Here is a 26597-nt window from a genome sequence, read left to right on the forward strand (position 1 = left end):
TTTCTCTAGTTGTGGTGAGCAGGGGCTACTCTTTGTTGTGGTGCGTGGGCTTCTCATTGCGGTGGCTTCTCTTGTTGCGGAGCACGGGCTCTAGGTCTGAGGGCTTCAGTAGTGGCAGCACGCAGGCTCAGTAGTCGTGGTGCACAGGCTTATTTACTCCTCGGCATGCGGGATCTTCCCGGACCAGGGATCGAACCCATGTCCTCTGCATTGGCAGGCAGATTCTTAACCACTGCACCACCAGGGAAGTCCCTAGAATAATTTTTATATGACTGGAATGATCTCTGTTTTGAAGATTTCATAACTATCTGGGCTTGATGATGTTTTTGGTGCTTAAATTTTGAACATCTGATTCAATTTCTTTAATGGTTATAGGTATATCAGGCTGCTAATTTTTTCTTGAGTCAGTTTTGGTCATATATTTTTCTAGAAAATTATTCATCTTATCAAAGTTTGCAATCTACATATCTAATGTATCAGACATTACATTCCCTATAAATTACTTTTTTTGTGTGTATGTGTATGCCTTTTCTTTTTCTGTTTTACCAATCTGGTCAGAGATTTTTAATATAAGTAGTCTCTGTAAATATGTATTTGTTTTCTGCTCTATTATTTCTTTGTTTTCTAGTTCATTAATTTCTAAAAGTATCTTTATTATCTTCTTCCTAAATTTTGGGGGATACTCTGTGCACTTTTTCTAATTTCTTGAAACGTCTGTTCAACTCATTGATTTTCAAACTTTCTTTCCTAATCCTCACATTTACTTTCTTCCATGAATTGTTTTAGCTACATCCCACAGTTTAGTTAGGCAGTGTTTTCACTGTCATTCAGTTCAAAAAAAAAATTTTTTTTTTTTTTGGCCATGCCGAGTGGCTTGTGGGATCTTAGTTCCCTGAACCAGACCCCGCCGAGTCCTAACTGCTGGACCGCCAGGAAATTCCCAGTTCAAAATATTTTAAATTCCATTATATTTTCTTTTAACATTTGAATTATATAGAAGTAAGTTTTTAAAGTTTACAAATACAGGGACTTCCCTAGTGGTCCAGTGGGCAGGACTCCGTGCTCCCAATGTAGGGGGCCTGGGTTCAATCCGTGGTCAGGGAACTAGATCCCACATGCATGTCGCTGCTAAAGATCTGCATGCTGCAATGAAGATCCCGCACCGCAACTAAGACCTGGCGCAGCCAAAATAAATATAAATAAATAAATAAATAATTTTAAAAGTTTACAAATACATTAGAAATGCATTTTTAAATTTTCCAAATGTATGATAAATATTCTTTGTTATTCTTTTACACTGTCATGGATTTTGGTCAGCAATTGTGTTCTAAATGATTTTGATTATTTTTTCTAAACGTCTATCTGTGTACCTGAAAACAATGGATATTTTCTAATTATTCTAATATTCTACATAATCCCATTACATCAAGCTTCTTAATTGTCTGCTTTTACTCTTTTATATCTTTAGTAATTATGTGCTTGTTTGATTTATCAGTTTCTGAGAGATGTGAGTTAAAGTCTTCCTCTAATATTGTAGATTAAATTTTTTTTAAAAAAAGGATCCTTGCACAGAGTGTCCGTGGGCACCCAGGACCACCCAGGAGTGGTCCCAGCCAGCCAGCCTGGCAGAGTTAGGGAAGGCTTCTCAGTGGGGTGGGGGTGGGGTGATCAGTCCCCAGAGGAAAAGGAGAGCACTTTGCCAGCCTTGGCTCATTCTCCCACTCAAAGAGAAATGGGGGAGAAAGAGGGTGAGAGATGGGGTGGGGGAAAGAGGTGTCCTGATGGGGAAGGGTGGGAGGGATAATGTGGAGAAAGATGGGAAAGCAGAAAGAGATGTGGAGACAGATGGGGGAAGAGAAAGAGAAATATGGAGAGAGAGGGTGTCTGTTACATGGAAGGTGCTCACTAAATATTTGTTGAATGAATGAATTAGTGAATAAGCAGACGTTTGCGTGCGCGTGCACATTAGCCTGTGTACATGGATGTGTGTGTGCATGTGTGTGTGAGATGTTTAGAGAGATGCAGCATGTAGATAGAAAGATAGGGAAGAAACAAGTCATATTAATAAAGATGGTGAGACAAAAAATAGAGTTGTGGACAGAGATATATGAGAGATAAGGAGAGAGGTAAGGGAAAGAGAGATCAGAGAAGATGAAGATAGGATGTCTAGCACATGGAAGGCACTCAGTAAAGGCATAGTTGAATAGATGGATGAGCCCTGATGCTCAGATAGGGAGGCGTGGAATGGATATTGAGAAGAAACCCACTATCCATCGGAGAAGCAATTGTCCTAGTTTCATCCTGAGATGATGAGGGCCTTAACTAGCAGTGAGAATCAAAAGGCAGAGAAAGATACTTAGATATCTCAGAGGCAGAATGGATAGCACTTGGAGTTTGTTTGGATGGGGGAATGGAGGGAGAAGGCAGAATAGGATAAGTCCCAGGATTTTGCTTTGAGTGACTGGGTAGATTGTTTCCATTCACTGGGGTGTGGAATATAGAAGGCTGACCTGGTTTGGGTAGACACTGATGATTTTGAAATGCCTGTGGAACATTCTGGGGGAGATGTCTAGAGGGAAGTTAGATAATCTGGACTCAGATCTCAGAAAGAGGCCTGAGGTAAAGGTACAAATTTAGATGGAGATATAGACTGGGGACTCGACAGAGACTAGCAGTAGTTAAAACTGTGGCTATGGACTTCCCTGGTGGTGCAGTGGTTAAGAATCCATCTGCCAATGCAGGGGACATGGGTTCGAGCCCTGGTCCGGGAAGATCCCACATGCTGCGGAGCAACTAAGCCTGTGCGCCACAACTACTGAGCCTGCGCTCTAGAGCCTGCGAGTCACAACTACTGAGCCCGCGTGCCACAACTACTGAAACCTGCACACCTAGAGCCGGTGGTCTGCAACAAGAGAGGCCACCGCAATGAGAAGCCCGTGCACCACAATGAAGAGTAGCCCCCGCTCACCGCAACTAGTGAAAGCCCGCACAGCAACGAAGACCCAACGCAGCCAAAAATACATGCATGCATACATACATACATACATACATAAATGTATTTATTTTAAAAAACACAAAACTGTGGCTATGACAGAATTGCCTAGGTAAGCCCATAGTATATGCTCAGTTGAATGAAAGTAAGAGAAACATCCCGGAAGTCTTCCAACAGGAGAATGGTGTGAAAGCACATGTGGAGGGTACAGGAGTTGGGAGGGACTCAGGTCTGATTGCTTTTATGTCCCTGTGAAAGAAGAGGTAAGATGGAGAAAAGATCCAAGGTATAGGTCATGTAGAGTCAAGGTGATGGATGGAGTGGACAAGGTGAAGGAACTGTGAAATTAGTGTATTTAAAAGTAATTTGCAGGCTTCCCTGGTGGCACAGTGGTTAAGAATCTGCCTGCCAATGCAGGTGACACGGGTTTGAGCCCTGGTCTGGGAAGATCCCACATGCCGCAGAGCGACTAGGCCCGTGAGCCACGATTGCTGAGCCTGCGCATCTGGAGCCTGTGCTCCGCAACAAGAGAGGCCACGATAGTGAGAGGCCCGCGCACCGCGATGAAGAGTGGCCCCCACTTGCCGCAACTAGAGAAAGCCCTCGCACAGAAACGAAGACCCAACACAGCCATAAATAAATAAATAAATAAATAAATAAAATAATTAATTAATTAATTTTAAAAAAAGACCTTAAAAAAAATACACTTAAAAAAAAAAGTAATTTGCAAGTTGTGTGCAAGAATGCTCATAGGAGATGTACTCATAATATCAAACCAATAGAAATAATCCAATTGTATACCATCAGGTGAATGGATAAACAAACTGTGGTACATCCATATAATGAAATACCACTCAGCAACAAAAAGGAACAAGCCACTGACACCTGGAACAACATAGATGAATTTCACAGACATTATGCAGAATGAAGGAAGCCAGATACAGTAGTGTATACTATATGATTCCATTTGTATGAAGTTCAAGAACAGATTAAACTAATCTATAGGGGTATAAATCAGTAGTTGCTCCTGGGAGCGGGAGGGGATTGACCAAAGAGGGGCATAGGAGAGTTTCCTGGGGTGGTGGAAATGATCTGTATCTCAATTGCAGTGTTGTTTACATGGGTGTATATATTTGCCAGAGGTCATCAAACTGTACACTTAAGATCTATGTACTTTACTATATATATATATATATATATATATATATTTACATCTGTATATAATGTCGTATACATGGACATTAAATCTTCCAGAGAGATGGCAGAGATTGAAATAGAGAGGAAGCTGGAGAGTCGGGCGTCTGCTCTTGGTGAATGTGAGGGAGTTGGACAATGACAGCAAGAAGGAGAGGCCAAAGGAGGTGGGGTGAACCTCAGAGGAGTCATGGTCAGAGGGTGAAAGTATAGCCTGAGAACCGTTAATTAGTTGAAAAATATTTATAAGGACTCAGCTGTAGGAGAAGTCACCCAAGTCTCACCCTTGCCAACACATAGAGGAGGAAACACCAGGTGAGATGGGATCACTTGTGCTGGGATTCCAGAATCTCTTCTGTTTTTTTCACTCCTTTTCCTGCTCTAAGCTCTAAGTTGGGAGTTTGTTGGCCCTGACCACCCTCAAGGCAGCCCACAGCTGGATGTTAAAGCAATCAGACCAGAGACGTGTGTACATCCATTTCACAACTTTCCTACTTGTTGCCCTTCTTCTTGAGTACCTGGTAAAAGTTTCTTTTGAAAAGTTACATCCTTGAGTTTGCTGAGCGGATTAGCACAGCAGTTCCCATCCCACAGGTTAAAGTTCCCTAGAGGGTCTCAGATTTATTGAAAGGGTCCTTGAATCCACACATACACCAGGATTTATTCTAGATGGACTTTAAAAAATGCCAAGTACTGTCTTCATAATCCACAACAGTTTTGGATATTGGAAATCTTAGGTGGACAAAAGAGGTTGAAAGAGCAAAACACCTTTGAGTTCAGGCCCAGCTATAATCTTGGTCATTCTAGCCCAGGACTGGGGAGGAGATAAAGCCTAACACACACTGACCCTCCACTACAGTGGAGTCTGCAAACTGACAGACGCTACTCCCATTTTACAGATATGTAAGTAGGGGAACCATGATTCCTATTTACGTTGACTTGGCTTCTAAGCTGCATTGCCCTGGGACATGGAGTAGTGCCATGTGATTAATTATATGCCCTGTGAAATATGGAGTTTTATCCTCAGGCCAGTTGCCCATTCCAGCCCCTCACCCCCACTCCACTGGTGGTGATCTTCCCTCCCTCCCCAAACCATGGGGTTCTCACAGTTGAGTACAAGAGACAGTTTGCTCCACATTGACCCTTTGGGGATGGGGATGGGGCGTTGATAGGACAAGGCAAGGTAAGGGACAGGGCAGAAGCTGGAATTAAGGCCCAGTTGAGAAAAGCCACATATTGGTGCCTCAGGCCTCCCTCTTCTCTGTGACCACCAGGGGGCAGCCCTTGCCTTGCCATGGCACCTCATTTCCACACCCTGTGGTTAGATGGCCCTGAGGAGGCAGCCACTCCACTAAAAGAGAATGGCTGAGTCAGTCCTTCCCAGATTGTGAGGTACCATGCTTGTCTAGGTGGTTCAGAGAGGTTCAATAATTTGTTCAAGATTATGTAACTAGTTTGTAGGGGAGCTGATCACAGCCTGACTTCAAGCCAGCATTCTTAACCATAAAATTACTACTTCTCCAAAAATGCTCCAGATCACTGCAGTGGAGATTAGGACTGCACGATCTATGGCTGTATTGTGAAAACAGCGAGAAACTCGGACAGAAAGAAAGAATATGTACTGATATAAAAGGAGCCAGAGGGAAAATGTGTGGCGAGGGCTGGGCGGGCTTCACCCAGCATATTACACATCATCCTCTATTCTCTGTGCTGTGTTATCTCATGTAGGTGTGTAATACGTATGCAAGAGTGTGTTGCATACTCTTGTACTAATCCCTGCATAACCTGGGAGTTACGTGTAACATAATGGTGTAACATAATGTGTATTTCATTTGGGTCTGTCAAAATGCATTTCATGTAATGGAGGCAATTGTGATTTCTCAATGTTAGCTAAATAATGAATAAAATAAAAAATGAGTGAATTGACCAGTGGGTGATAAATCTGTGCAGAACACACCTGGTAAAGCAGACCTCTGCAAGAGGTGTATTCCTTTAACAGGGATCTGAATGTGAATGAATCCAAACTTCCCCATCAGTGGCACTCACTCTGCCAATCCACCCAAGTCAACACATCCTAAGTGAAACAGGGTGAGTGCTACGCAAATGCAGCTTCCAGACAAAGTCCCTGGCAACTCCCTGCCGCCACCAATCAGCTGACTTCTGCTAATCCTCTCACTTATAGAATTTCTAGAGCAGCCCTGGGGGAGGGCTGGACTCGAAGGAAGGGAATAGATGGGGTGGACCTGGGCACTACTGAGCCAAGGGGAGGGGAAGTAGGTTACCTCTGAGCCCAGAAAGGCTCTTGGAGGCTAATTCTTGGTAAAGGGTTGGTCTTCTTGAACCTCAAAAAATAGGGGAACCACATCCTGGTCTCACCCGTCCACCCACCCACCCTAGCATTACCGGCCATCTAAGCCCCACCCTCCCCCTCAAACACTTAGGCAACATGCCCACATGCTGCCCCCACCTCCTAACGACCCAGATATCACCGTCAGCAGCATCTTCTTTCCTCAGGGAGGTGTGCATCTGATGCCTGAGGCCCTAGGGAGTTGAGGTCCTTTGTAAGTGATGTGTGAGTCCTGTGTGTCACAGGAAGCTCCCCACCCCCATCCAGTGACCAAAGTCCTGGTCAAAACTAGTGGGTTGTTTTCCTCCACCCAGACCTCACTGCTCATGTCCCCCTCGTCAACAGGAACACCCTTCAACATGGCCCGGATGCTGTTGCTCATCTTCATCACGGTCCATCCAGGTGACAGGGGTTTCTCCCAGGACCCTGAGGGGTGTGGGGCTGGGAGGATGGAGGATGGGGGAGGCTGGACATAGATGTCCCGGGGGAGCAGACTGGGTGGGGGCTGAAAGCAGGGGGTCCTTCCATAAAGCTGATACCCAGTGGGCTTCCCCAGTTCGCAGTTCCCTCCCTGTCACCAGCTGGGAAGGTCATTCTCCAGCTTCCATCCCAGAACTCTTCCTTCCCAGCCACGTTCCTAACAAGATAAAGTTTAAAGAACCAGTAAAAAAAGGGCTTGAAGGAAGGAAGGGCTTGAAGGAAGGGGTCAAATCTTTTTAAGGGGTCAGTTTTAATTCGATGAGTTTAATAAACTTATTAAACAAGGCTTATTATCTAGGGTCTAGATATAATTAGGAGTTTAGGAGATCTAGTTAAATCTAAGTTAAGTTTCTTAATGAAACTGATTTTAATTGTCAGACATATTCATTAACTAAAGGCAGTGTGGATTCCAGACCAGCATCAGCATCAGCGGGGACCTAGGGCAAATTCTCAGGACCCACTCCAGATCCACTGAATAAAAAATTCTGGGAGTGGAGCCTGGGAATCTGTTTTAACAAGCCCTCCAGGTGATTCCAACGTGCTCTCAAGTTTGAGAATCACTGAAATAGAAGAATGATTAGTAAATTTCATTAACTAGAGAATTTAATCAAGAATTTTAATAATTGGTTTAATTCATCAATTTAGGTAAGTTAAATAGGGATCCCAAGCAATTATAGCCATGTCTTCACCTGGAGATTTAATTAGTTAATGCTCTTTAACAAAAAAAAAACCAAAGTAGCAAGGATGGTATGCTACAGAATGCTATTAGTACTAAGATAATACCTGGAATAATATAATTAATGCTATTAGTTAACTAGGCAGCCACATTCATGAATGAGCTTCACTTTCACTGTGACAAGTTAAATTTCAGCAAAATGTTACTAGTGAACGGAACTGGAGAATGATGGGAGAGGGTGAGGGTGAGAGTTGGTATGGGAAAGAATTTGAAAAACAATTTAATAAGCAATGTTAAGAAATTAGATTGGTAAAGAGGAAAGGATTAATGAGACATCTAAAGTGCTCATCCCTCTGGGCCCTCTGTGGGTGGGGTACAGCAGGGATAGTCTACTGCAAGCTCTCTTGTCCTTTCTCTTCGGAGTAATTGGGGAGGCGTTTCTCTGGGTCTTCTCTCTGTCCCCAGGATCCTGTGCTCTCTGGGTGTCCCAGCCCCCTGAGATCCGTACCCAGGAGGGCACCCCTGCCTTCCTGCCCTGTTCCTTCAATGCCAGCCAAGGGAAATTGGCCATTGGTTCTGTCACGTGGTACCAGGACAAAGTGGCCCCGGGGAAGGAGGTGAGGAATGAGACCTCAGAGTTCAGGGGCCGCCTGGCCCCTCTTCCCTCTTCCCGCTTCCTCTGTGACCACCAGGCTGAGCTGCACATCTGGGACACCCGAGCCCGTGACGCCGGAATCTACGTGTGCAGGGTGGAGGTGCTGGGCCTGGGTGTCGGAACAGGGAATGGGACTCTGCTGGTGGTGGAGAAAGGTGAGGTGCTGGGAAGCTGTGCCTCCTTGGCCGGAGGCCCCACTCTCCCTGGTAGTCGAGTTGAGAGTCCTTCCCTGAGGCCCGCTGTCCTCCCTAAGCCTGTGCACGCTCCTTCCCAGGGTCTCCTTTCCTAAGCCCTTCTCCCCCTCCCCATCCCCGCCCACATGCAGGACCTCCTCAGCTAGCGGCCGGCACAGTCTTCCTCCTTCGGGCTGGGTTCTATGCCTTCAGCTTTCTCTCAGTGGCCATGGGCAGCACCATCTATTACCAGGGCAAATGTGAGTAGTGGAGCCGGGACAATGGGCGCAGAGATGGGAGGGGCACTGAGAGGGCTGGAGCAGGCGGAGACAGAGACCAAGAAGAGAAGGAGGGCTGCAGCACTGAGCTACTCCTGTGGCCTCTCCACCAGGCCACTGTCACATGGGAACACACTGCCACTCCTTGGATGGCCTCTGATGAGTGATTTCAGACCCCAGTGATCCCAAGTTCTTCAAGAGACCCCCCCAATAAATCCCTCTCTGCCCCACCATTAACTCCTTTTGTGTATTTCCTGCTCTATCTCTAGATGCCCCAATGTGCCCTGTTCTGGGTTCTCCCAACTCTTACTCTCCCTTCTACCAAGTCTGGTCTGGAAAGGTCCAAGGAGGGAGCTTCCCAGGATTGTGCCTAGAGTCCCCTCCCACCATCATCCTGAGACTCAACACACCTCCTTCTCCCACCCAGGAGGCTAAGGCCCTTTGTTCTGAGAAAAGTGGAATATCAGACATGATTAGTTCTACTTCTCAATGGCCCACAGACAAATGCTCTTTTCTGACCTTCAGGGGAGCTTGGGTCCCTAAACACTCTTTTTCACCCAGTGAATCCCAGGTGGGTAAGAATGGGTGGGAGAGTAAGTTGCTTAGGTTTTGATGGTGGCCCTGTTGAGCTGGGGCTTGAGGTGGATGGAGAAGCCTGAGACACAGAGGGTGGTGAGACCATGGTCTTTACTGGGTGAACCACAGGATGGCCCTGACCACCCGCCTGGGTTGGACGAGGCGTCTGGAGGTGCTCAGATGGGTTTGTTCTTGGCAATGCAGGCGTAGTCCGTGCTGGGGTCCTCCTTGCTGCCTTCCCTTTCTTGGTTGCCGGGGCCAGGTCCCTCCCGTTCAGGCAGCCTCAGCAGGGACGCATAGTGGGGCTCCTGTTTCGAGAGCTGGGCCTGGGGCCGGGGCGGAGGGTGCTGACAGGAGGTCCCCAGGAGCCTCCCTCCCCTGACACTCCCCTCTGAGTTCTTGCTGCCCCCCCCGCCCCACTTTCTTACCTCATTGCCTCTATTTCCGCGCTCTCTCCCTCTCTCTCTCTTTCTGTCTCTCTCTCTTGTCCTTTTCTCTTTGTGTCTCTCTTACTCTCTCACTCTCCCCCTCTATCACTCTTAATCTCCTTCTCTTACTTTTTCTCTTGATTTCTCTCGTTTTCCCTGTGTCTCTCTCATTCTCTCTCTGATTTTTCCCTCTCACTTTGTCCCTATCTCCCTCATTTCTTCCCCTCTCTCTCCTTTCTGTCTTATTTCTTCTTTCCATCTCTACTCCTTTCCTTTCCTCTCTTCTTCTCATCCCTTATTTCCCTCTTTCTGCTTCTCTCTTACTTCCTCTGTCTCTCTGTCTCTCCTGCTCCTGTTTCTCCCTCTTCTCCTGCCCCCCGACCTCAGCCCCCTCTTGTTGCCCCATCACACACTTCCCTGCCCCAGACTCACCCAGCTCCTCTCCAGCCTCCTCACTGGAAGAAAAGAAGAAGCTCAGCTCGGCCCTTGCCTCCCTTGTGCCACCTCCCAGCCCTCCTCGCTCACTACCCCCCCTCAGCAGGTGTTTCCTCACTTGTCAACCTCCCTGTGGTTCCCACAGCCAAAAGCCAAGGTCTCTCTCTTTGGACACTCTCCCCTCCCCTCTCCCACCCAACTTCTGCCCCCTTCCTCAGGCAGGAGGGGCGAGTCAGGGTTGATGGGGGCGTCTGGGAGCACAGTAGGAAAGGGTGTGTGTTGGGCGGCACAGGGTGCTGCCTGGGGGTGAGGGGCGAGGGGGTACGAGGGAGGTGAGGGTGGGGCTCACCTCTCCCACGGAGCCGACACAGGCAGATGGACAGAACGACCACAGCGAGGGGCAGGAGCACCCCCAGCCCTAGGCCCCCATATAGGTAAGGGCATATCCCTGCAGGGAAAAGGGGTGAGTGTCAGAGGGCCCATTTCTCTCTTCAGCTTACCCCATCCTCCTCATTGGTCGGGGATCTCAGCTCCTTTCTCCAACAGTTTTAGAGGCAGAAAATCATTCTCTCAGAGGTTCTTCACCCCAGACTGTGTTCCGTCACCTCCTCCCAGAGGTGGCCATCCCTCATCAGTGACCTTGCTCGTCCCCGAGACCACTCACCCCTCAGAAACCTCCCACCACCACTGCTGCCCTCTCTGGGCCTCCCCATGAAGTCCCTTGTCCCCTGCACTGGCTGGCCCCGAGAGACCCTGGCCACCTACCCACGACCCGCGCACACACGGCTTTTTATCCACTGTTCCCTGTGCACCACAACCCTCCCTGGGCAGAGGGTTACCTTACCGTTTGCCTCACAAGCTTTCATTAGGTTGGGGACTGAAGACTAGCCTGCAGGTTGGGAAACCTAGCGCTGCTCTTCCAGGCTAAATGGCCTGGGGTGAGTCACGTGCCCCAAGTTCCTCATCTGTAAAGTCCGGGGCCTCTGTTACAATCGTTTCCCAGACTGAGGAGCCTTAGCTATGTGCCAACCCTGAACTGGGCTCTTTCTATTTGTCACCGCTAATCCCCATAACAATGTAGGGTATTATGGTGCCCATTTCCTTGGTGAAGGACCTGAGACTCGAGGCTGGACTCCGACAAGGACGTCCAGCCCAGAAGTGGCAGAGCTGGGGTTCAAGGCCAGCTCTGTCCAGCTCCAGAGCCCACTCTGTTTCTCCGACCCTAGGCTGACCAACTGGTTCATAGGGGCCTCTCCAGCACCGGATAGTTCTAGTTTCCGGTGAGGGGGCTGAGGCAGGAGCTGGGGTCCGGAGGGTGTGTGGGGACGGGTGGGAAAATAGGGAAGGTGGTGTCCAGCGCCACCTGGCAGCTACGGCCGCTCCCTCAGCCCCAGAGCAACTCAGGAAAGGGGGGCCCCCACTTGGCTGGTGTGGAGAGCCGCTTCCCTTGGGCAGATACTGCTGGGGCTGAAGTGGGACATGGAGGAGCGTCTGGGGCCCATAACTTCCCCTCAGGCACTTCCTGCCCTACAACCACTGGTTCCTGTTTGAGGGCAAAGAGGGGGCTGCTGACTTCATCCAGAGCCAGATGCGGTGACCAGGGTGTGGAAACTGAGACCATCCTGGGTTCAAGAGGAAGGCTGGGATGTGGGGGGTGGAAGGTGGGGAGGAGGGCCTGCGGTGGCCATGACGGGGAGCGGCGGCAGAAGTGGATTGTTTAAATTTCTTTGAGGAGCACAGACAGAGGCCAGACAGAGGATTCCCTCAGGGCCCAGAGAACCTCAAAGCCATATTCTCCCTTCCTTCATCTTAGACTCACCTCACTCTCGGGGTGACTGTCCCCTCCCTGGGTTTCCTTCATGCGGGTTCCCTGCTCTCGCCCGGCTTACCTAGAGTCTGTGGCCAGACTCCAGACTGACCGGAGCTGCCTGGGTAAAGTGTTGCCACCTCAGACATTCCTGCCCCTCCTCTGGTTTAACTTCTCCCCCAGCCTGGGTGCCTCCTAGCATTGTTAGGAGAGGAAGTTAGGCTTTGAGGGTTAGGGTTACAACATCTTTTCCTTTCAGACTCCTAGGACTATAATTCAGCCTGTGATCCCTGTCAGCTCCAGCCATCCTATTGATCCTGCAAGTCATCAGTGATCATATACCTTCTAGGTGCCTTCCCTGATTCACTTTTCCCAATTACACTGTGTCGCTGAGAGCTCATGATCCTGGTATGTGTGGACACACACTCCAGCTCCCAAGGCAGACTGGGAGTTCTGGTGGATTTGGGTAACTCTCCTGGTATTCTGGGGCTGTATCTAACAGGGCACTTGGCTGACTGATTAACAAACAGGAGAGTCAGAGACAGCCAGACTAGATCGACATGAGCACTGCTGATAGAGCTAGGACAGAAAATTGATGACAAGTTGGTGTTGGGAGAAGAGGTGTGGGCAATCCAGATGGCCTTCCTGCAGGGAGCAGCATTCTGATATTGAGCACAAAAGTAAGGGTGGTAGTCCAAGGACCTGGATGAAGGCCTCATAGTGGCACTGTGATGGAGAGGGAGATAACTGCTGGAGGATGGCACACCTAGTCCTTGAGGAGGGTGAAGACGTGAGAGCTCATGTGGAAGCAAGGACTGAAGAGGAGATCTGGTGCCTGGGCCCATAAGCATTTGCATTTCCTTCTCCAGATCGAGAAATTTTCTGCTACTTCCTTCCCTTCCCCCATCCACAGTGTTCCCATGCAGGACAGTAGGAAAATATTGTTTCAAAATGTTTTATTATTAAAACATTCAAACAGAAAAAAATTGAAAGAATTGTACAGTGAACCTATCCCTACCACCTAGATTCTACAATTAATATTCTTCTATATATTTGCTTTATCATATATCTATCAATCCATCCCATTTTTTGATACCTTTCAAAGTTGCAAACCTCAGTACATTTTACCTCTAAACCCTTTACCATGCTTATCATTGACTCAAGTTCAGTATTTGTTTCCCTATTCTTTTTTGGGGGGAGTGAGGAAGGTAAGATTTACATACCCTGAAATGGACAAATCTGAAGTCAGTGCTCACTTTTTAAACTGTCTTGTGGTTAACGGTATGGAGCCAGACTGCCTGCATTCAAATCCTGTCTCTGCTACTACTGTGTGACCTTCCACAAGTTCTTTAACTTCTCTGTGCCTCAGTTACCTCTTAGAGTTTTTTGGGGGTTTTTTAAATAAATTTATTTATTTTATTTATTTATTTTTGGCTGCGTTGGGTCTCCATTGCTGCGCTCAGGCTTTCTCTGGTTGCGGCGAGTGGGGGCTACTCTTCGTTGCGGTGCGCCGGCTTCTCAATACGGTGGCTTCTCTTGCTGTGGAGCCCGTGATTCTTAACCACTGTGCCACCAGGGAAGTCCCACTCTTAGAATTTTTATCAGGATTAAAAGCATTATTATAGGACTTCCCTGGAGGTCCAGTGGTTAAGAATCCACGCTTCCACTGCAGGGGGCACGGGTTTGATCTCTGGTTGGGGAAATAAGATCCCGCATGCTGCGCCGTGTGGCCAAAAAGAAAGGAAGGAAGGAAGGAAGGAAGGAAGGAAGGAAGAAAGAAAGAAAGAAAGAAAGAACGAAAGAAGGAAGGAAGGAAAGAAAGAAAAAGGAAGGAAGAAAGAAAGAGCATTATTATATATAAAGTGTGTAGATTAGTGACAGGCACATACCAAATGCTATCTGGATATTAGCTATGTTGTTATTATTATTATTATTACCTGAACACACAGAGTTATCAAGAAGGGGAAGTGATCTGGGACCACCTCCAACTTTCTTGACCTGGTTTTTCCTCCCTTCAACTCCTACTGCTCTGCCTACTATACCATTCATTTGGTCCTTACTGCTTTGTTTCGCTTACTCATTCATCCTTTTGTCCTTTCTTCACTTAACACTTAGTCAGCATCTACTAAATGGATGGAGCTCATTCTAGACTGTGAAGCTCTTTGGGGGTGGATGCCTCATCGCTCTCCTGTCTACACTCTGTGTAGCAAGGGAGGTAATGCTCTATTTCCATTCCTCCTCAGTGAGTCAATAGTCAGTGGTGAGGCTGAGGCCCCCTTCAGCTGCCATCACCGTGGATTGGCTTAACTCTACCTTTCTCACCTAGCTCTGGGGGCTTGGAGGGAGCAAGGGAATGGGAGGAGGAGGTCAGTCCAATGTGGGGACAGGTTCTTCTTAGGAACCTAGACATCCATCCCTGAAGATTCCAGTTCTCGTCCTCCTATTCCAGCCCTTGACCTCAGGGATATGGATGCAGCCCTCCCTCCAGCACCCACCTCTGGGGTGCAGAAGAATGCAGACCAGGGACTTCCCTGGTGGCATGGTGGTTAAGAATCCACCTGCCAATGAAGGGGACACGGGTTCAATTCCTGGTCCGCGAAGATCCCACATGCCGCGGAGCAACTAAGCCTGTGTGCCACAACTACTGAGCCTGCGTTCTAGAGCCTGCGAGCCCGTGTGCCACAACTACTGAAGCCCGCGTGCCTAGATCCCGTGCTCCGCAACAAGAGAAGCCACTGCAATGAGAAGCCCGTGCACCGCAACGAAGAGTAGTTCCTGCTCGCTGCAACTAGAGAAAGCCCGTGCGCAGCAACGAAGACCCAGTGCAGCCAAAATAAAAAAATAAATTAATCAATTAATTTAAAAAAAAAGAAGAATGCAGACCACACTAGCTATCTGGAGTTCTGTGTTCTCATTGTAGCTGCCTGACTTTCTGCAAGCTAGTTTCCCTCTCTGGGCCTCAGTTTCCCTTCCCACTGAGTTAGAAGATCTCTAAGGCCCCCTCCAGCTCTACCCTGAAAGCCTGTCTCTTCACCCCAACTCCCTCCCCAGTTCAGAGAACCCAGGCATCCAGCTGCCCCACCCTAGCTCTGGGTAAACAGGAAGCAGGGTGAGGGGAGCAGGGGTGTTCGGAAAGTCCCAGCCAGGTGTGTGGGTCTACAGGGAGGGGGTGGCCCCACCCCTGAGGTATGAAAGCCCCCCTGCCCTGGCCCTGGCTCAGTCTCAATGGGGGCACTGGGGCTGGAGTGCCGGGGTAGGAGGCCCCAGGGGAAGGGATGCCTCCTGCTGGCTGTCGCAGGAGCCACTTCCCTGGTGACCCTCCTGCTGGCTGTGCCTATCACTGCTCTGGCTGTGCTGGCCTTGGTGCCCCAGGAGCAGGGAGGACTGGTGAGTGGCTGCCACAAATCCTCCAAGGGCCGTATATTGCTGATGCTCACTCACCTCTGGCTATGCCTCTTGCCTCCTCCTGCTCAGCTGGCTTGGCTGTCCCCCAGTGGGGATGTCTTCTCTGTCTCTTTGCTGGTCCTCTTTCCACGTTCCTGTGATGCTGTTGTGCCCTGATGTCACCAAGCCCCTTTCTGGTTGTCTGTATGTCTCTTCTCCTCTTCCCAAGACATACTTGGGCCTCTGTCTCTCTGCCCAAGTACAGATGCCTTGCTTGCTCTCCATTCCAGGGAGGTGTGTTTTGAGGCTGGGGCTGGCGGGAGAAACCCCAAGTCTGGAGCTTGCATCTATGTTGGGAATGGGAGGGGTGGGGTTGGCATCAGCTAAGACTGAACTCTGGGCCCTGTGACCCCACCCACTCAGGTAACAGGGACCGCTGACCCAGGCGCCCAAGCACAGGCCCATCAGCGATTTGGTAAGAGCCGACCATCTCCCCCTCCCCTGCTTCTGCCCCTCAGGGACTCCCAGCTCCCATCCATCTGCATCCCCAGATACTCTCTTCCTCCAGGAATCCAGGTGCCCCATCCCTGGGCCCTGGCGCCTTGTCCTCTCAAGGTGACTACACGTGGGTGGCCGCCCTGCCCCCAACCGTGGACTCTTCGCCCCTTACAGAGTCCGGGGAGCTGCCGGTGGAGGAGGAGGCAGAAACAGATCTCAGCCCCAGGCTCCCGGCTGCCCACCTCATTGGTAAGGATCTCATAGACCTGAAGAGTCCAAGGGTGCCAGTTCTGCTCGCCCACAGTTAGGGTCCCTTTGCTCTGTTACTGCCGTGCTGGGTTGCCCACCTGCTTCGCCGCTTCTATAGTACGCACTCTTCTGCTCGTCCAGCATTCTAGCTTCTCGCTTCCCCCCCCCCCACCCCGCCGGAGGAGGCAAAACCCGGCCTGGATCTCCCCACCACAGCGCTCCGTACCGCACACCCAGGTGCCCTCAGTCCCAACTCGTACTCATTGCAGAGGGAGCGCCATCACCCCGCTCCCCCAGCCCGGCTGGACTCCTGCAGTGGGTTAAAAGCCTCAACTGTCCCTCATGCCCACCCTCCCAGAAGTCCCGGGCCTGGATCACTCCTTTCAGGATTGGATTTCCGAGAGCCAACTGGCCCGTTTCTCCGCAGGCGCTTGGACCAGGGGGCAGGGGCTAGGCTGGGAGGCGAAGAAAGAAGAGGCTTTTCTGAGGAGCGGGACGCAGTTCTCGGGCGCCGAGGGGCTGGCCCTCCCGCAGGACGGCCTCTATTACCTCTACTGTCACGTCGGCTACCGGGGCCGGGCGCCCCCTCCCGGCGGGGACCCCCTGGACCGCTCGGTCACGCTGCTCAGCCGGCTGTACCGGGCGGGGGGCGCCTATGGATCGGGGAGTCCCGAGCTGCTGCTCGAGGGCGCGGAGACCGTGACCCCAGTCTTGGACCCCGCCCGGAGGCACGAGTACGGGCCCCTCTGGTACACGAGCGTGGGGTTCGGTGGCCTGGTGCAGCTCCGGAGGGGCGAGAGAGTGTACGTCAATATCAGTCACCCCGATATGGTGGACTACAGGAGAGGAAAGACCTTCTTTGGGGCGGTGATGGTGGGGTGAGGGCTACCCGCGTCCCTAAAACGACTACTGCATGGTGGGAGTATGTGAACGAATCAGCCTAGATATTGGGGACCCAGACACGAGGGACCCCATGGCCTTGGCGAAAATGTAGAAGACTGTTTGGAAACTGATTTTGAGCCTGGTGAAAATAAAGAATGTAAAACTTTAGTGCTGCCGGTACAGATGCTGAGATGCTAATGTGTCTTCATTCAGGATGGGTACACAAATGTTGGTTAAATAGGCTCTCTATTTTTCTGGTCGCTTGAAACAATTCATAACACCTGGCATGGCCTCTGTTCCCTGGGATGGGGATCTGTGGGTCCCACCCACCCCTGCCTCTGACTGGCCTTGCCCCAGCATTAGCCCATTTGGAGGGTAGAAGGAAAGGGCTCTCCACAAACCCCAAAGCATCTCCAAGCAACCTGATTCTCAAGGCCACATGGTCCCCGCAAACTCAACACTGCACTCTTCTCTCTTGGGTCCCTCCTGGTAGTGATAGGGGTCATTACCGGGGAAGGCAAGCACCACTCAGAAAGGCCCAGCCAGCAGAGTAAACCTGAATAGGGCTGATAATGAAGCACTGAGGGGACAGCGTTTCTGCCCTGCTAGCTGCCTGAAGGCCCTGTTAGCCACAGTTGACTCTTCTCCAAGGGAAGACCCACAGCTCGGGGAGCGGGGGAGTGGGGGTGGGGACCGGGGCATGAAGGGAGGAGGCTGAAGGAGTTGGGAGGGTGGTTGAGAAAGAGAGATGGGGTGGGGATAGTGCCCGAGGACACCAGGGAGAACCTGGGGAGGAGGGGGAGGAGGAAAAACTGATGTCACCTGGCCCTGTCCAGGGTGGGATGGAAGGTCCTCACCCCTCAGTCACACTTCAGGTCCCCTTTCCATAAGTGGGCAAGTGTCGGGGCCCCAGAGTGAGTAACAGCAGCCCCTTCACTCCATGACCGACTTTCAGCCCCGAGCTAGAGGAGGCCGAGGAGGACCCAAGGCTCTATCTAGGTTACCCCAGTGGGTCACCCCACCTCTGCGGCACCCCGCACAGTTTTCCCCCTGCCTGGCAACGCTAGCAGGAAGGAAAGCCCAACTTCAGAGCCCAGTGAGGGCTGCCACTCTCTGAGTCTTCATTTCTGACTCCATATTTGTCTTTGACTCTGTGTCCAGAAGAGCCTTCCTGGAGGGGAGGAATGCATTTCTCTTTCCACTTCACCCACCTCCCATCCCTCTCCTCATCATTTGCCGAGAAAATCAGGGAGACCAAGCTGGCATGGGGGGTGGGTCCTTCACCTACATCTTATTCCTTGTTTTTTATTTTCTTCCTCCTCTTCAATTCCATCCACTGAGAGATGGAAGCGGGTAGAAGACTGGGGGCTGGGAAAAGGGAGAAAGCCAGAATTCACCGAGTGCTCCGCTAGGTGCTCTGTTGTAAAGAGTTTAGGTCTTCTGTTCTCACAGGGCCCCGTGTGCGGTGGGCGTTCCTACTTCTCTTTGATAGACGAGGTTCAGTGACTGGTTCAGGTTGCACAGTTAGGACTGCGCTGGCACGGGGAGGGGCGTGGGGCGGGATCAGGCGGTTTGGAGCCCAGGTGCCTGACCGTCTGGAAGTCCCTTGGCTGTGATTCAGGTACCTGAGAATTTGGCCGCTCCCCGGGTCTTTCGCTCAGGCCGCAACAGCCGGAAATCTCATCTGAGCTGCAAGACTTCCCCCGCTTGGATAGGAATTCCCAGAGTTGGAAATTCCAGTGCCCTGAGGGAGAGTTAATTAAGTTCAGGTTCCTTTCTTGGGGGAGGGGCATATTCAGCTGGGCTTTGTTTTATGTAGGGTCTCCTGAGCCCCAGCAGTCCAAGGAGTGAGGTGCAGGGATCTTAAGCCCTGTGGAGAAAGAACTTCAGGGAGCCACGTCTCACCCCCAAGGAGAGGCCAATGAAGAATTAATTCCCAGGAAGACGCCATATTTCTTTTCTAAGCACACTTTATTTCTCGCCACTGACCAGTAGGGCGGTTACAGACACGACTCCCCTGGGGAGCAGAGGTTCAGTGATGTAGCGACAAGTCAGTCACCAAATCAGCATTATTTAGGCAACTTGATCAGATAAATATTTTTTAAAAACATAAGCAAAAGGAGGCACAGAGGCCAGGAGTCAGGGTGGGAATGACCTACAGTTCAGCTCCGTTTTCACAGAAAACACATCTGAGCCAAGGCAGCCCCTACATTGGGTCTCCCAGGACACCTTGACCTCCTGAATAAATACATTCATTAGTAAATAAATAAATAATAAATAAATAATAAATAATCACAAGTGCAAACATAAATAGAGGGAGCTGGCCCCGTTGGGGTGCGGCTGGGCTCCGCATCTCAAGGAAGTCTGGAAACATTGGAAGAAAGGGAGGCCTGAAGTCCACTCATGTCAAGTTCTGGGTGAGATCTTCTCAAGGAGTGTTCTGAAGTGTTCCAGTCAGAACCCAAGTTCCCCTGGCCCCCACATTCTGGATGTCCCAGGTTGCATCCAGGAATCCAAACACGAGGACCCCAGTGAGTTCCAGAGCCCCAGTTCCAATTCTTGGTGGTGGTCAGTGCCCCATTGTCCAGGCCACACTTCCCTGCATCCCTGATTTCTAAGTGTTGTTGTTGTTTAAAGTTCTAAGCTTGGAGCCCAGCCCTGAGCCCCTAATTCTCTTTCTAAACCAGAAGGGGATGAGGAGGTCTGAAGGAGTAAATAATAAAGTAATTGAGGTGGGAGAGGATGGATGTCCTGCCCCCTCACAGGGCAATGATCCCAAAGTAGACCTGCCCAGACTCAGCAAAGTCCAGATAGTCGGGCAGGTTGATCTCAGCACTGAGTCGATCACCCTTCTCCAGCTGGAAGACCCCTCCCAGGTAGATGGGCTCATACCAGGGCTTGGCCTCAGCCCCCTCTGGCGTCTCCCTCTGGCAAGGGCTCTTGATGGCAGAGAGGAGGTTGACCTTGGTCTGGTAGGAGACAGCGATGCGGCTGATGGTGTGGGTGAGGAACAAGTGGGTGGAAGGGCAGCCTTGGCCCCTGAAGAGGACCTGGGAGTAGATGAGGTACAGCCCGTCTGTCGGCACCACCAGTTGGTTGTCTTCCAGCTTCACGCTGTTGGCCAGGAGGGTGTTGGCATATGTGTTCAGCCACCGGAGCTGCCCCTGAGCACTGAGGTTGGCTGGAGGGAGGGAGAAAAAGAGGGAGGGGTGAGTCACTGTGACCCTGTCAGTTCCACTCTCCACATCCTGGCCCTCAAGTTCTGCCCACCCCCCCCCACATCCGGTTCCTGTCCCCTCTGTCTGTCTTCCCACATCCCATCTGGCCATGAGGTTCTGAGTATCCCCCTCAAGTTCTAAGTATCCTCCACCCTCCCCTTGAGCTCAGTGAGACCTTCTCACCCTGTCTCCAAGGTCTGTCTACCCTCAGCCTGGCTTCAGCTGCCAAATCCTACCCCTTTCCATCCCATCTGCTTCTTCATCCCCCAGACACATCCTCAGAACTCTTACCTACAACATGGGCTACGGGCTTGTTACTTGAGGTTTCAGAAGATGATCCTGAAGAGGAAAGAGAAAAGAAGAAGGTGAGAGACCCTTAAGCTTCCCAGAAAATATCCCACTACTTTGACCTCCTTTCCTCCTCCCCCCAAACCCAAACTCTAAATTTCCCCTACTGCTTCCATCCCAGGACTAACCCCTACCCCCACCCAAGCCCAGAATTAGGAGAGAGGTTTTGGAGACACTTACTGAGTGTCTGAGCCAGAGGGCTGATGATGGAGTAGCCAGTTGGGAACTGTTGGGAGAAGAAGGAGGATTAGTATCAAAGCAAGTCACCCCTGAAGGAGAAACAGCCGGCTGCTTCTCTAGCTTGTACTCTCTGCCCTGATGTGTCTCGTTTTCTCTCCCCATTCATCCATTTTTTTCATTCATCCATGCATTTAACAGTTCTTGCATTGAGTTCCTTCCGTGTGCCAGACACCCTTAGCTTCATCTTTCCTAGCTCTCTTTCATACCTGCTGTATCTCCTTCTGTCTCACCATCTTTATCCAGATGACTTGTTTTCTTCCCCATCTTTCTACCCATATCCCTTATCTGTCTACACATCTCTCTTTATATCTAAATCCCTGCTTACTCATTCATTCATTCGACAGATATTTAGAGAGCAACGCCCATGCGCCAGGCACCCTATTTCTCCATCCTTCCTTCTCTTCCCCCATCTCTCTCCACGTCTCCTTCTGCCTCCCCATCTTTCTCCACTATTTGCCTCCCCAAGCCTCCCCATCAGCACACCTCTTTCCCCCACCCCATATCTCACCATTTTTCCTCTCCCATTTCTCTCTGGGTGAGAGAATGAGCCAAGGCTGGCCAGGGACTCACCTCTTCCCTCTGGGGGCCGATTACCCCGAAGTGCAGCAGGCAGAAGAGCGTGGTGGCTCCTGCGACCAGGAAGAAGGAGAAGAGGCTGAGACACAAGCACCTTCTGGAACCCTGGGAGCCCCCTGCCGTCTTGGAGAGCGCCTCCTCTGCCAGCTCCACATCCCGGATCATGCTTTCAGTGCTCATGGTGTCTTTTTCTGAAGGGCTCCAAGTCCAGCTGGGAGACGGTAGAGCCCTGTGGCAGGCTGTGTTAGAAGGAGTGAGTCGTCTGGCTGCCTGTCGGGGTGGGGCTGTATGGTCTGGGAGGTTATTTCCAGGGGGGTCTGGAGTTGCTTGTCTCTCTCCTGGCTGGTCCCCTGGTGTCCTCGCTCTGGGAGCTTCTGCTGGCTGGGTGTGCAAACAGCTGCATTTATACGCTCTGGGGTGAGAGGAGGGCGGGGAAAGGCTCTCATTCAACCAGCGGAAAACTTCCTTGGTGGAGAAACCCATGAGCTCATCTGGAGGAAGCGGTAGCGGGTCCTACACCTTCTGTCTCGGTTTCTTCTCCATCACGGGGGCGGGGGTTTGGAAAGTTGGGGACACCCAGGCATCAAGGATACTTCCTACCCTACCCACCCGGATTCTGAGGGGGGCTCCCTGGGCCAGTTACTGCTGTAGATGTAGGACCCTGGAGGCTGGACCCCATTTCCCCTCTGCCCCCCAGTTCCCACTGTTTCCATTTCTTTGGGGGATGAGTTCTGTGGCCGATTTCCTTCTGATTTCCAGACCGGACTCAGGTAATGGTAGAACTAGAAATGGGAGGGGCTTCAGAAAGCTGAGTCCTTAATGGAGAGAAAACTTGGGGGAAGCTGTGCTGGGTCCTGAGATGTGTGTTTGGGTCCCTGGGGGCAAGAGGAGCTGGAGGAAGGGAAGCTTGAGGCTCTGCAAGGCCTGGGGGAGGATGGCAGGGACAAGCCTGGGACAGCCCCAGAGGAGTGAAAGAGACGCTGGGAATTCACGAACCCCACCACGGCAGGCCTTCTCCTTTCACTCTGACCGGGGACTCACCAAAACTCTGGTGCTGGTTTCAGTCTTGGCTTCCAAGGGCATGTGATGCCCCAATTTTTGCATGAAGACCCCACCCTTCAGAGTCCCTGTGTATGGCCATGTATCTGCAAAGAATTCCCTGCTCCCTCCAGTTTCCTGGAGACAGCCCTGGCCCTCAGAGCCCCTGCCCGTGACCATGTCTCCTGAAATGTCCCCTATGTTTTCCAGTCCCCCAGCCTTGGAGGCTCTCCCACTCCTCGGGGCCCTGGCATGGCCACGTCTTCCAGGGGGCTTCATGCTCCTCCTCCACAGTCCCAAACAAACACCCTTCAGTGTGGTCACTGCTCCTCAGAAGCCTCCTGTAACCCCCATTCCTCAGGGGTTCCCTGACCTCCCCTTCTCCAGACTTTGGACCTGCATCTTTCCTTTGTCTTCTCAGCTTATCCTCTGGTCTCCTCCCACCCCTGTGAGGCCACCATATTTCACCAGAGCCCCTTAGGCCTCTCTGTATGCCCACAGCTCCTGTCCCTCTGATTCCTGTCCTCCCTCCATTCCTTAGAGACATCTGGGGAATTCTCCCCTCCCAGACAGACAGATACAGGCAGACAGCATTTCAGAGAAAAGAGGTTTATTGGGCTTCATCAAGGGTCAGATGTCTCCTCGTGGGGTGTCCAGTCAAGCAATGGCTGGCTCTTAAGAGCCTTTCACTTCCTTCCAGAGCCCCTTGGTCCCTCAGACCCACTCTTTTTCTCTCTTGCTAGGTCATCCTTGTGCCCACGCCCTCTCACTCTTCATCTCTTGGGTGTATTATCTCTTTCTTCTGCCGTCCCCCTTCTCTCCATCCTCCATAAATAAATAATTTAAATTTTTTTCCCTTCATAAATAACCCCCCTCCCTGCCCCCAGTCATCCACCCAAGCTCCCTCATGTGTCAGCTCCCCTTCCATGTCCAGGGCAAGGCCCCCTAGACGGGCAGGGCAGAGGAAGGGCTCTGGGCGGGCATTTCCAGGCAGGCTTGAAGTCCTCAGCCGAGCATCCGGGGTGGTTCAGGAAGGTGTGGCCCCCTGGGGTGCCTAGAATTCCTTCTTTGGAAGCTCCAGGTGCCGAGAACGGGGGAAGACTTGAGACTGATGGAACGGTCAAAGGAGAGGTGTGGTGACCCCTGAAGTGGTCAGAATGGAGGCAAAATGGGGAGAAGGCCTTGAAACCAAATTTTTTCTTTCTGGATTTTTCTATAGAGCAAAGGCTCCGAAGAAGACACTACTGGGGCTGAGGAGCAGGTGGGAGATGCCATCTGTGTGAGTGGATAGCTGGTCTCCCCGAGTGAGCAGGAACACAGCCCCCTGGTACACTGAGAGCACCCAAGGTCCCTGTGGCCCTGGGCACACGGACTTCTGAGCGCTGAGGAGAGGCACGTGGAATGGGTACTGGGAGGAGAAGAGCTGGACCTCGTGGGCCAGGTAGAGAGGGGTGGGGGTGGCCTTGGGGAAGCAGCCTTCCCCGGAGAAGACCACCTGGGAGTAGACAAAGTAGAGGCCACTGGTGGGGACCAGGAGGGAATTGTTGCTCAGAGAGAAGCCGTGGCGGAGGAAGGCACGATCCGTGTTTGCTCTCCAGCGCAGTGAGTCCTGGGTGCTGGGGTCTCCTAGGAAGAGCCAGAGGGGATGGCAGTCAAGGACCTGGGGGTCAGAGGTCTCAATCCCTGAGGAAGCAGGTGCTGGACTGAGTTCCTGGGGGATGGTTGGGAGGACAGAAGGGAGTGGGAGTGGGGGTGAGCTGGAGGGGATGCTTGGGTCCCTGAAGGGGGATGGGAGGAGGGCTGGGGGCTACATGTCTAAGAGGGCAGGTGAATGTTTACCAACAAGGTGAGCGGCAGGTTTGAAGGTGCCTCGGGTGAAGTGATTCGGGGGGTGCTGATGGGCAGGCTGTGCAGTTGAGGGTGGGAGGCCAACACCAGAGAGCCCCTAGGGGAGAACAGAGTCAGAGAGGTCCTCAGGCCCAAGGTCAGGCTGGGCTGCCCACACAGTCCCCATTGCCCTGCTGCCTCACCTGGGCCTTGTGCGGCAGGGCCAGCAGCAGTCCCAGAAGGAGGAGGAGTAGGGGGGTGCTGCACACCCTCAGGAGGTAGAGACGTCCAGGTGGTGTCATGGGGAGAACCTGCAGGAAGAGAGACAGTGAGCGGGGCGGGGCGCGATGCGGAAGACGGGCCTCCTGCCCGTGGAGACAGCCACCCTGAGAGACGGGGCGACAGACAGAGAAGGGGACAAGATGCAGTCAGGGAAACCCCAGGTGAGCAGGGGGAGAGAGAGAGAGAGGAACAGAGATGAGAAGGGAACAGAGAGGGATCAGAATGTGTGACACAGACAGAGAGAAAGAGATTGACAGATAAAGAGTCAGAGAGAGGGGAACAAACCAAAACCAAACCCACCAAGGCCACGGCCCAGGCCCAGGCCCAAGCAGGAGGTGCAGGAGGGGCCGAGGCCCAGGTGGAGGGACTGAACGCCCCGAGGGAAGGAGTCCACAGCCGGGGAAGCCCAAGGAGATGGGGTGGGAGAGTCTCACCTGCTGTGCGGGGCCCCTTGGCCGGGACGCCTGGGTCCCTTTATAGAGGAAGCGGCAGTGGCAGCGTGGCAGGCGGCGGGCGGGTTCTAGGCCGGGGCTGGGGCCCGGGGAAGCCCCCAGGGCTTAGAAGATGCTGCTGTTTCAGTCGAAGGCAGGAAAGGCTGAGGCCTAGGAGAGAACCGCAGGCTGGGGGCTCAGACGACTGAGTTCTGGGAAAGGGAGTGGGGTCAGGGGAACTGTGGGCTGGGAGGGCCAGGGAGCGGGGGTCAGGCTTAGAAGTTCCAGAGAAGGGACAGTAAATTCAGAGGAGGAGGAGAAGGGGAGCAGCTGGGGCGTGGGCTGGAGGCCCGGTTCCCTGAAGAGCAATTATGTATAACACCTCTGCACCCTTGGCTGATTACAGGCTTCTCTCTGTGCACATTTCCTCCTCTTGTACCCCTGTCCTTGTCCCAAAGACTCAAGTCACACTTGTCCCAGTATGTGCATTTTCCAGTTTGTCTGGCAGGTTTCATATCAAGAAGTTCCATTATATACCCTCCTGCCTGGTACATCCTGGTTTATGCCTGTTGTCCTGGTAGAAATATTCATGGACCCCCTTTTACTCTCAAAAGTGTTCTGGTTTGGAAGATCCCGCTCACGATGAGCCATGAACTCATGTATGATGAGGTCTTGTCTCACTGCTGAAGGATGCCCTCCACCTCATCCCGACCTCAGGTGGGCTCCACAGATCAGATTTATATAACCCCAAACAAACACATTCCAGGATCAAGGAATGTGGCAATTGCTAAAGTTCTCTACAGGGGATGCTTCAGAATTCCACACAGGTGGAGCTTAAGGGTGGCGACCTAGGGCAGGGTGGGGACAGCAAAGGGACTTGTCTTGCAGCTGCACTTGTAAAGCCAATACACTGTTGTAAAATCATTAAGGATTTCCCCCTTCTATTGATGTAGAACTCAGGTACAGTGAGGTGCACGTCTCCTAAGTGGGCAGCCTGATGAACTTTCCCATCTGTTTATAGCCATGTAGCCACCATCCAGTTCAACATAGTTTTTTTAATTTATTTTTATTTATTTACTTATTTATTTATGTCTGTGTTGTGTCTTCGTTTCTGTGCGAGGGCTTTCTCTAGTTGTGGCAAGCGGGGGCCACTCTTCATCACGGTGCGCGGGCCTCTCACTATCGCGGCCTCTCTTGTTGCGGAGCACAGGCTCCAGATGTGCAGGCTCAGTAACTGTGGCTCACGGGCCCAACATAGTTTTAGGTCCCCAGAAGGTTCTCTCGTGCTCCCTCACAGTTCATACCTTCCAAAGATAACCAACCACTTTCTGACCTCTACAACTATAGATTAGTTCTTCCAGCTTTTGAGCCTCATATACATGAAATCACACAGCCTTTACTCATCTGTATTTGGCTTCTTTCTCTCAACGTTATGTTTGTGAGATTCATGTATATTGTTGTGTGTATCAGTGATTTTTATTTCATTGTGATGTGATGTGTGAATATGCTCTAATTTACTTATCTATTTTTCAGTTAATGGGCATTTGGTTCGTTTCTAGTTTTTGGCTAGTATGAAAAACGTT

General features: G+C 51.4%; 5 protein-coding genes across 6 annotated transcripts; 2 read left to right on the forward strand and 3 right to left on the reverse strand.

Annotated features, from left to right (window-relative positions):
• Nucleotides 1-6676: 6676 nt before the first annotated feature.
• NCR3 (natural cytotoxicity triggering receptor 3) lies at nucleotides 6677-8955 on the forward strand. The gene is made up of 5 exons (XM_007193972.2): nucleotides 6677-6747; nucleotides 6879-6935; nucleotides 8155-8499; nucleotides 8670-8777; nucleotides 8909-8955. Exons 2-5 carry the CDS (start codon nucleotides 6893-6895, stop codon nucleotides 8953-8955), a joined length of 543 nt encoding a protein of 180 aa, XP_007194034.1. The 5' UTR covers nucleotides 6677-6747; nucleotides 6879-6892.
• Nucleotides 8956-9486: 531 nt separating this feature from the next.
• Nucleotides 9487-11144, reverse strand: LST1 (leukocyte specific transcript 1). The gene is made up of 4 exons (XM_007193973.1): nucleotides 11079-11144; nucleotides 10584-10682; nucleotides 10232-10254; nucleotides 9487-9697 (listed from the first exon to the last, which is right to left on the reverse strand). The coding sequence occupies exons 1-4, from the start codon at nucleotides 11098-11100 to the stop codon at nucleotides 9548-9550; spliced, it is 294 nt and encodes a 97-aa protein (XP_007194035.1). The 5' UTR covers nucleotides 11101-11144; the 3' UTR covers nucleotides 9487-9547.
• Nucleotides 11145-15245: 4101 nt separating this feature from the next.
• On the forward strand, nucleotides 15246-17194 carry LTB (lymphotoxin beta). 2 transcript variants are annotated; one of them, XM_007193974.3, is made up of 4 exons: nucleotides 15246-15428; nucleotides 15849-15900; nucleotides 16098-16172; nucleotides 16600-17194. In XM_007193974.3, the coding sequence occupies exons 1-4, from the start codon at nucleotides 15267-15269 to the stop codon at nucleotides 17052-17054; spliced, it is 744 nt and encodes a 247-aa protein (XP_007194036.1). In that variant the 5' UTR covers nucleotides 15246-15266; the 3' UTR covers nucleotides 17055-17194. The 2 variants fall into 2 exon arrangements, with proteins under 2 accessions (XP_007194036.1, XP_007194037.2); XM_007193975.3 differs by lacking the exon at nucleotides 15849-15900 and having other exon boundaries at nucleotides 15267-15428; nucleotides 16600-16723.
• Nucleotides 17195-19813: 2619 nt separating this feature from the next.
• On the reverse strand, nucleotides 19814-21616 carry TNF (tumor necrosis factor). The gene is made up of 4 exons (XM_007193976.2): nucleotides 21431-21616; nucleotides 20801-20846; nucleotides 20564-20611; nucleotides 19814-20235 (listed from the first exon to the last, which is right to left on the reverse strand). The coding sequence occupies exons 1-4, from the start codon at nucleotides 21614-21616 to the stop codon at nucleotides 19814-19816; spliced, it is 702 nt and encodes a 233-aa protein (XP_007194038.1).
• Nucleotides 21617-23264: 1648 nt separating this feature from the next.
• Nucleotides 23265-25257, reverse strand: LTA (lymphotoxin alpha). Its single transcript, XM_007193977.3, has 4 exons — nucleotides 25018-25257; nucleotides 24505-24612; nucleotides 24314-24419; nucleotides 23265-24100 (listed from the first exon to the last, which is right to left on the reverse strand). The coding sequence occupies exons 2-4, from the start codon at nucleotides 24601-24603 to the stop codon at nucleotides 23688-23690; spliced, it is 618 nt and encodes a 205-aa protein (XP_007194039.1). The 5' UTR covers nucleotides 24604-24612; nucleotides 25018-25257; the 3' UTR covers nucleotides 23265-23687.
• Nucleotides 25258-26597: the final 1340 nt, after the last annotated feature.

Source organism: Balaenoptera acutorostrata, chromosome 10 (genome assembly GCF_949987535.1).
Source record: "Balaenoptera acutorostrata chromosome 10, mBalAcu1.1, whole genome shotgun sequence".
Classification (NCBI taxonomy): Eukaryota; Metazoa; Chordata; class Mammalia; order Artiodactyla; family Balaenopteridae; genus Balaenoptera; species Balaenoptera acutorostrata.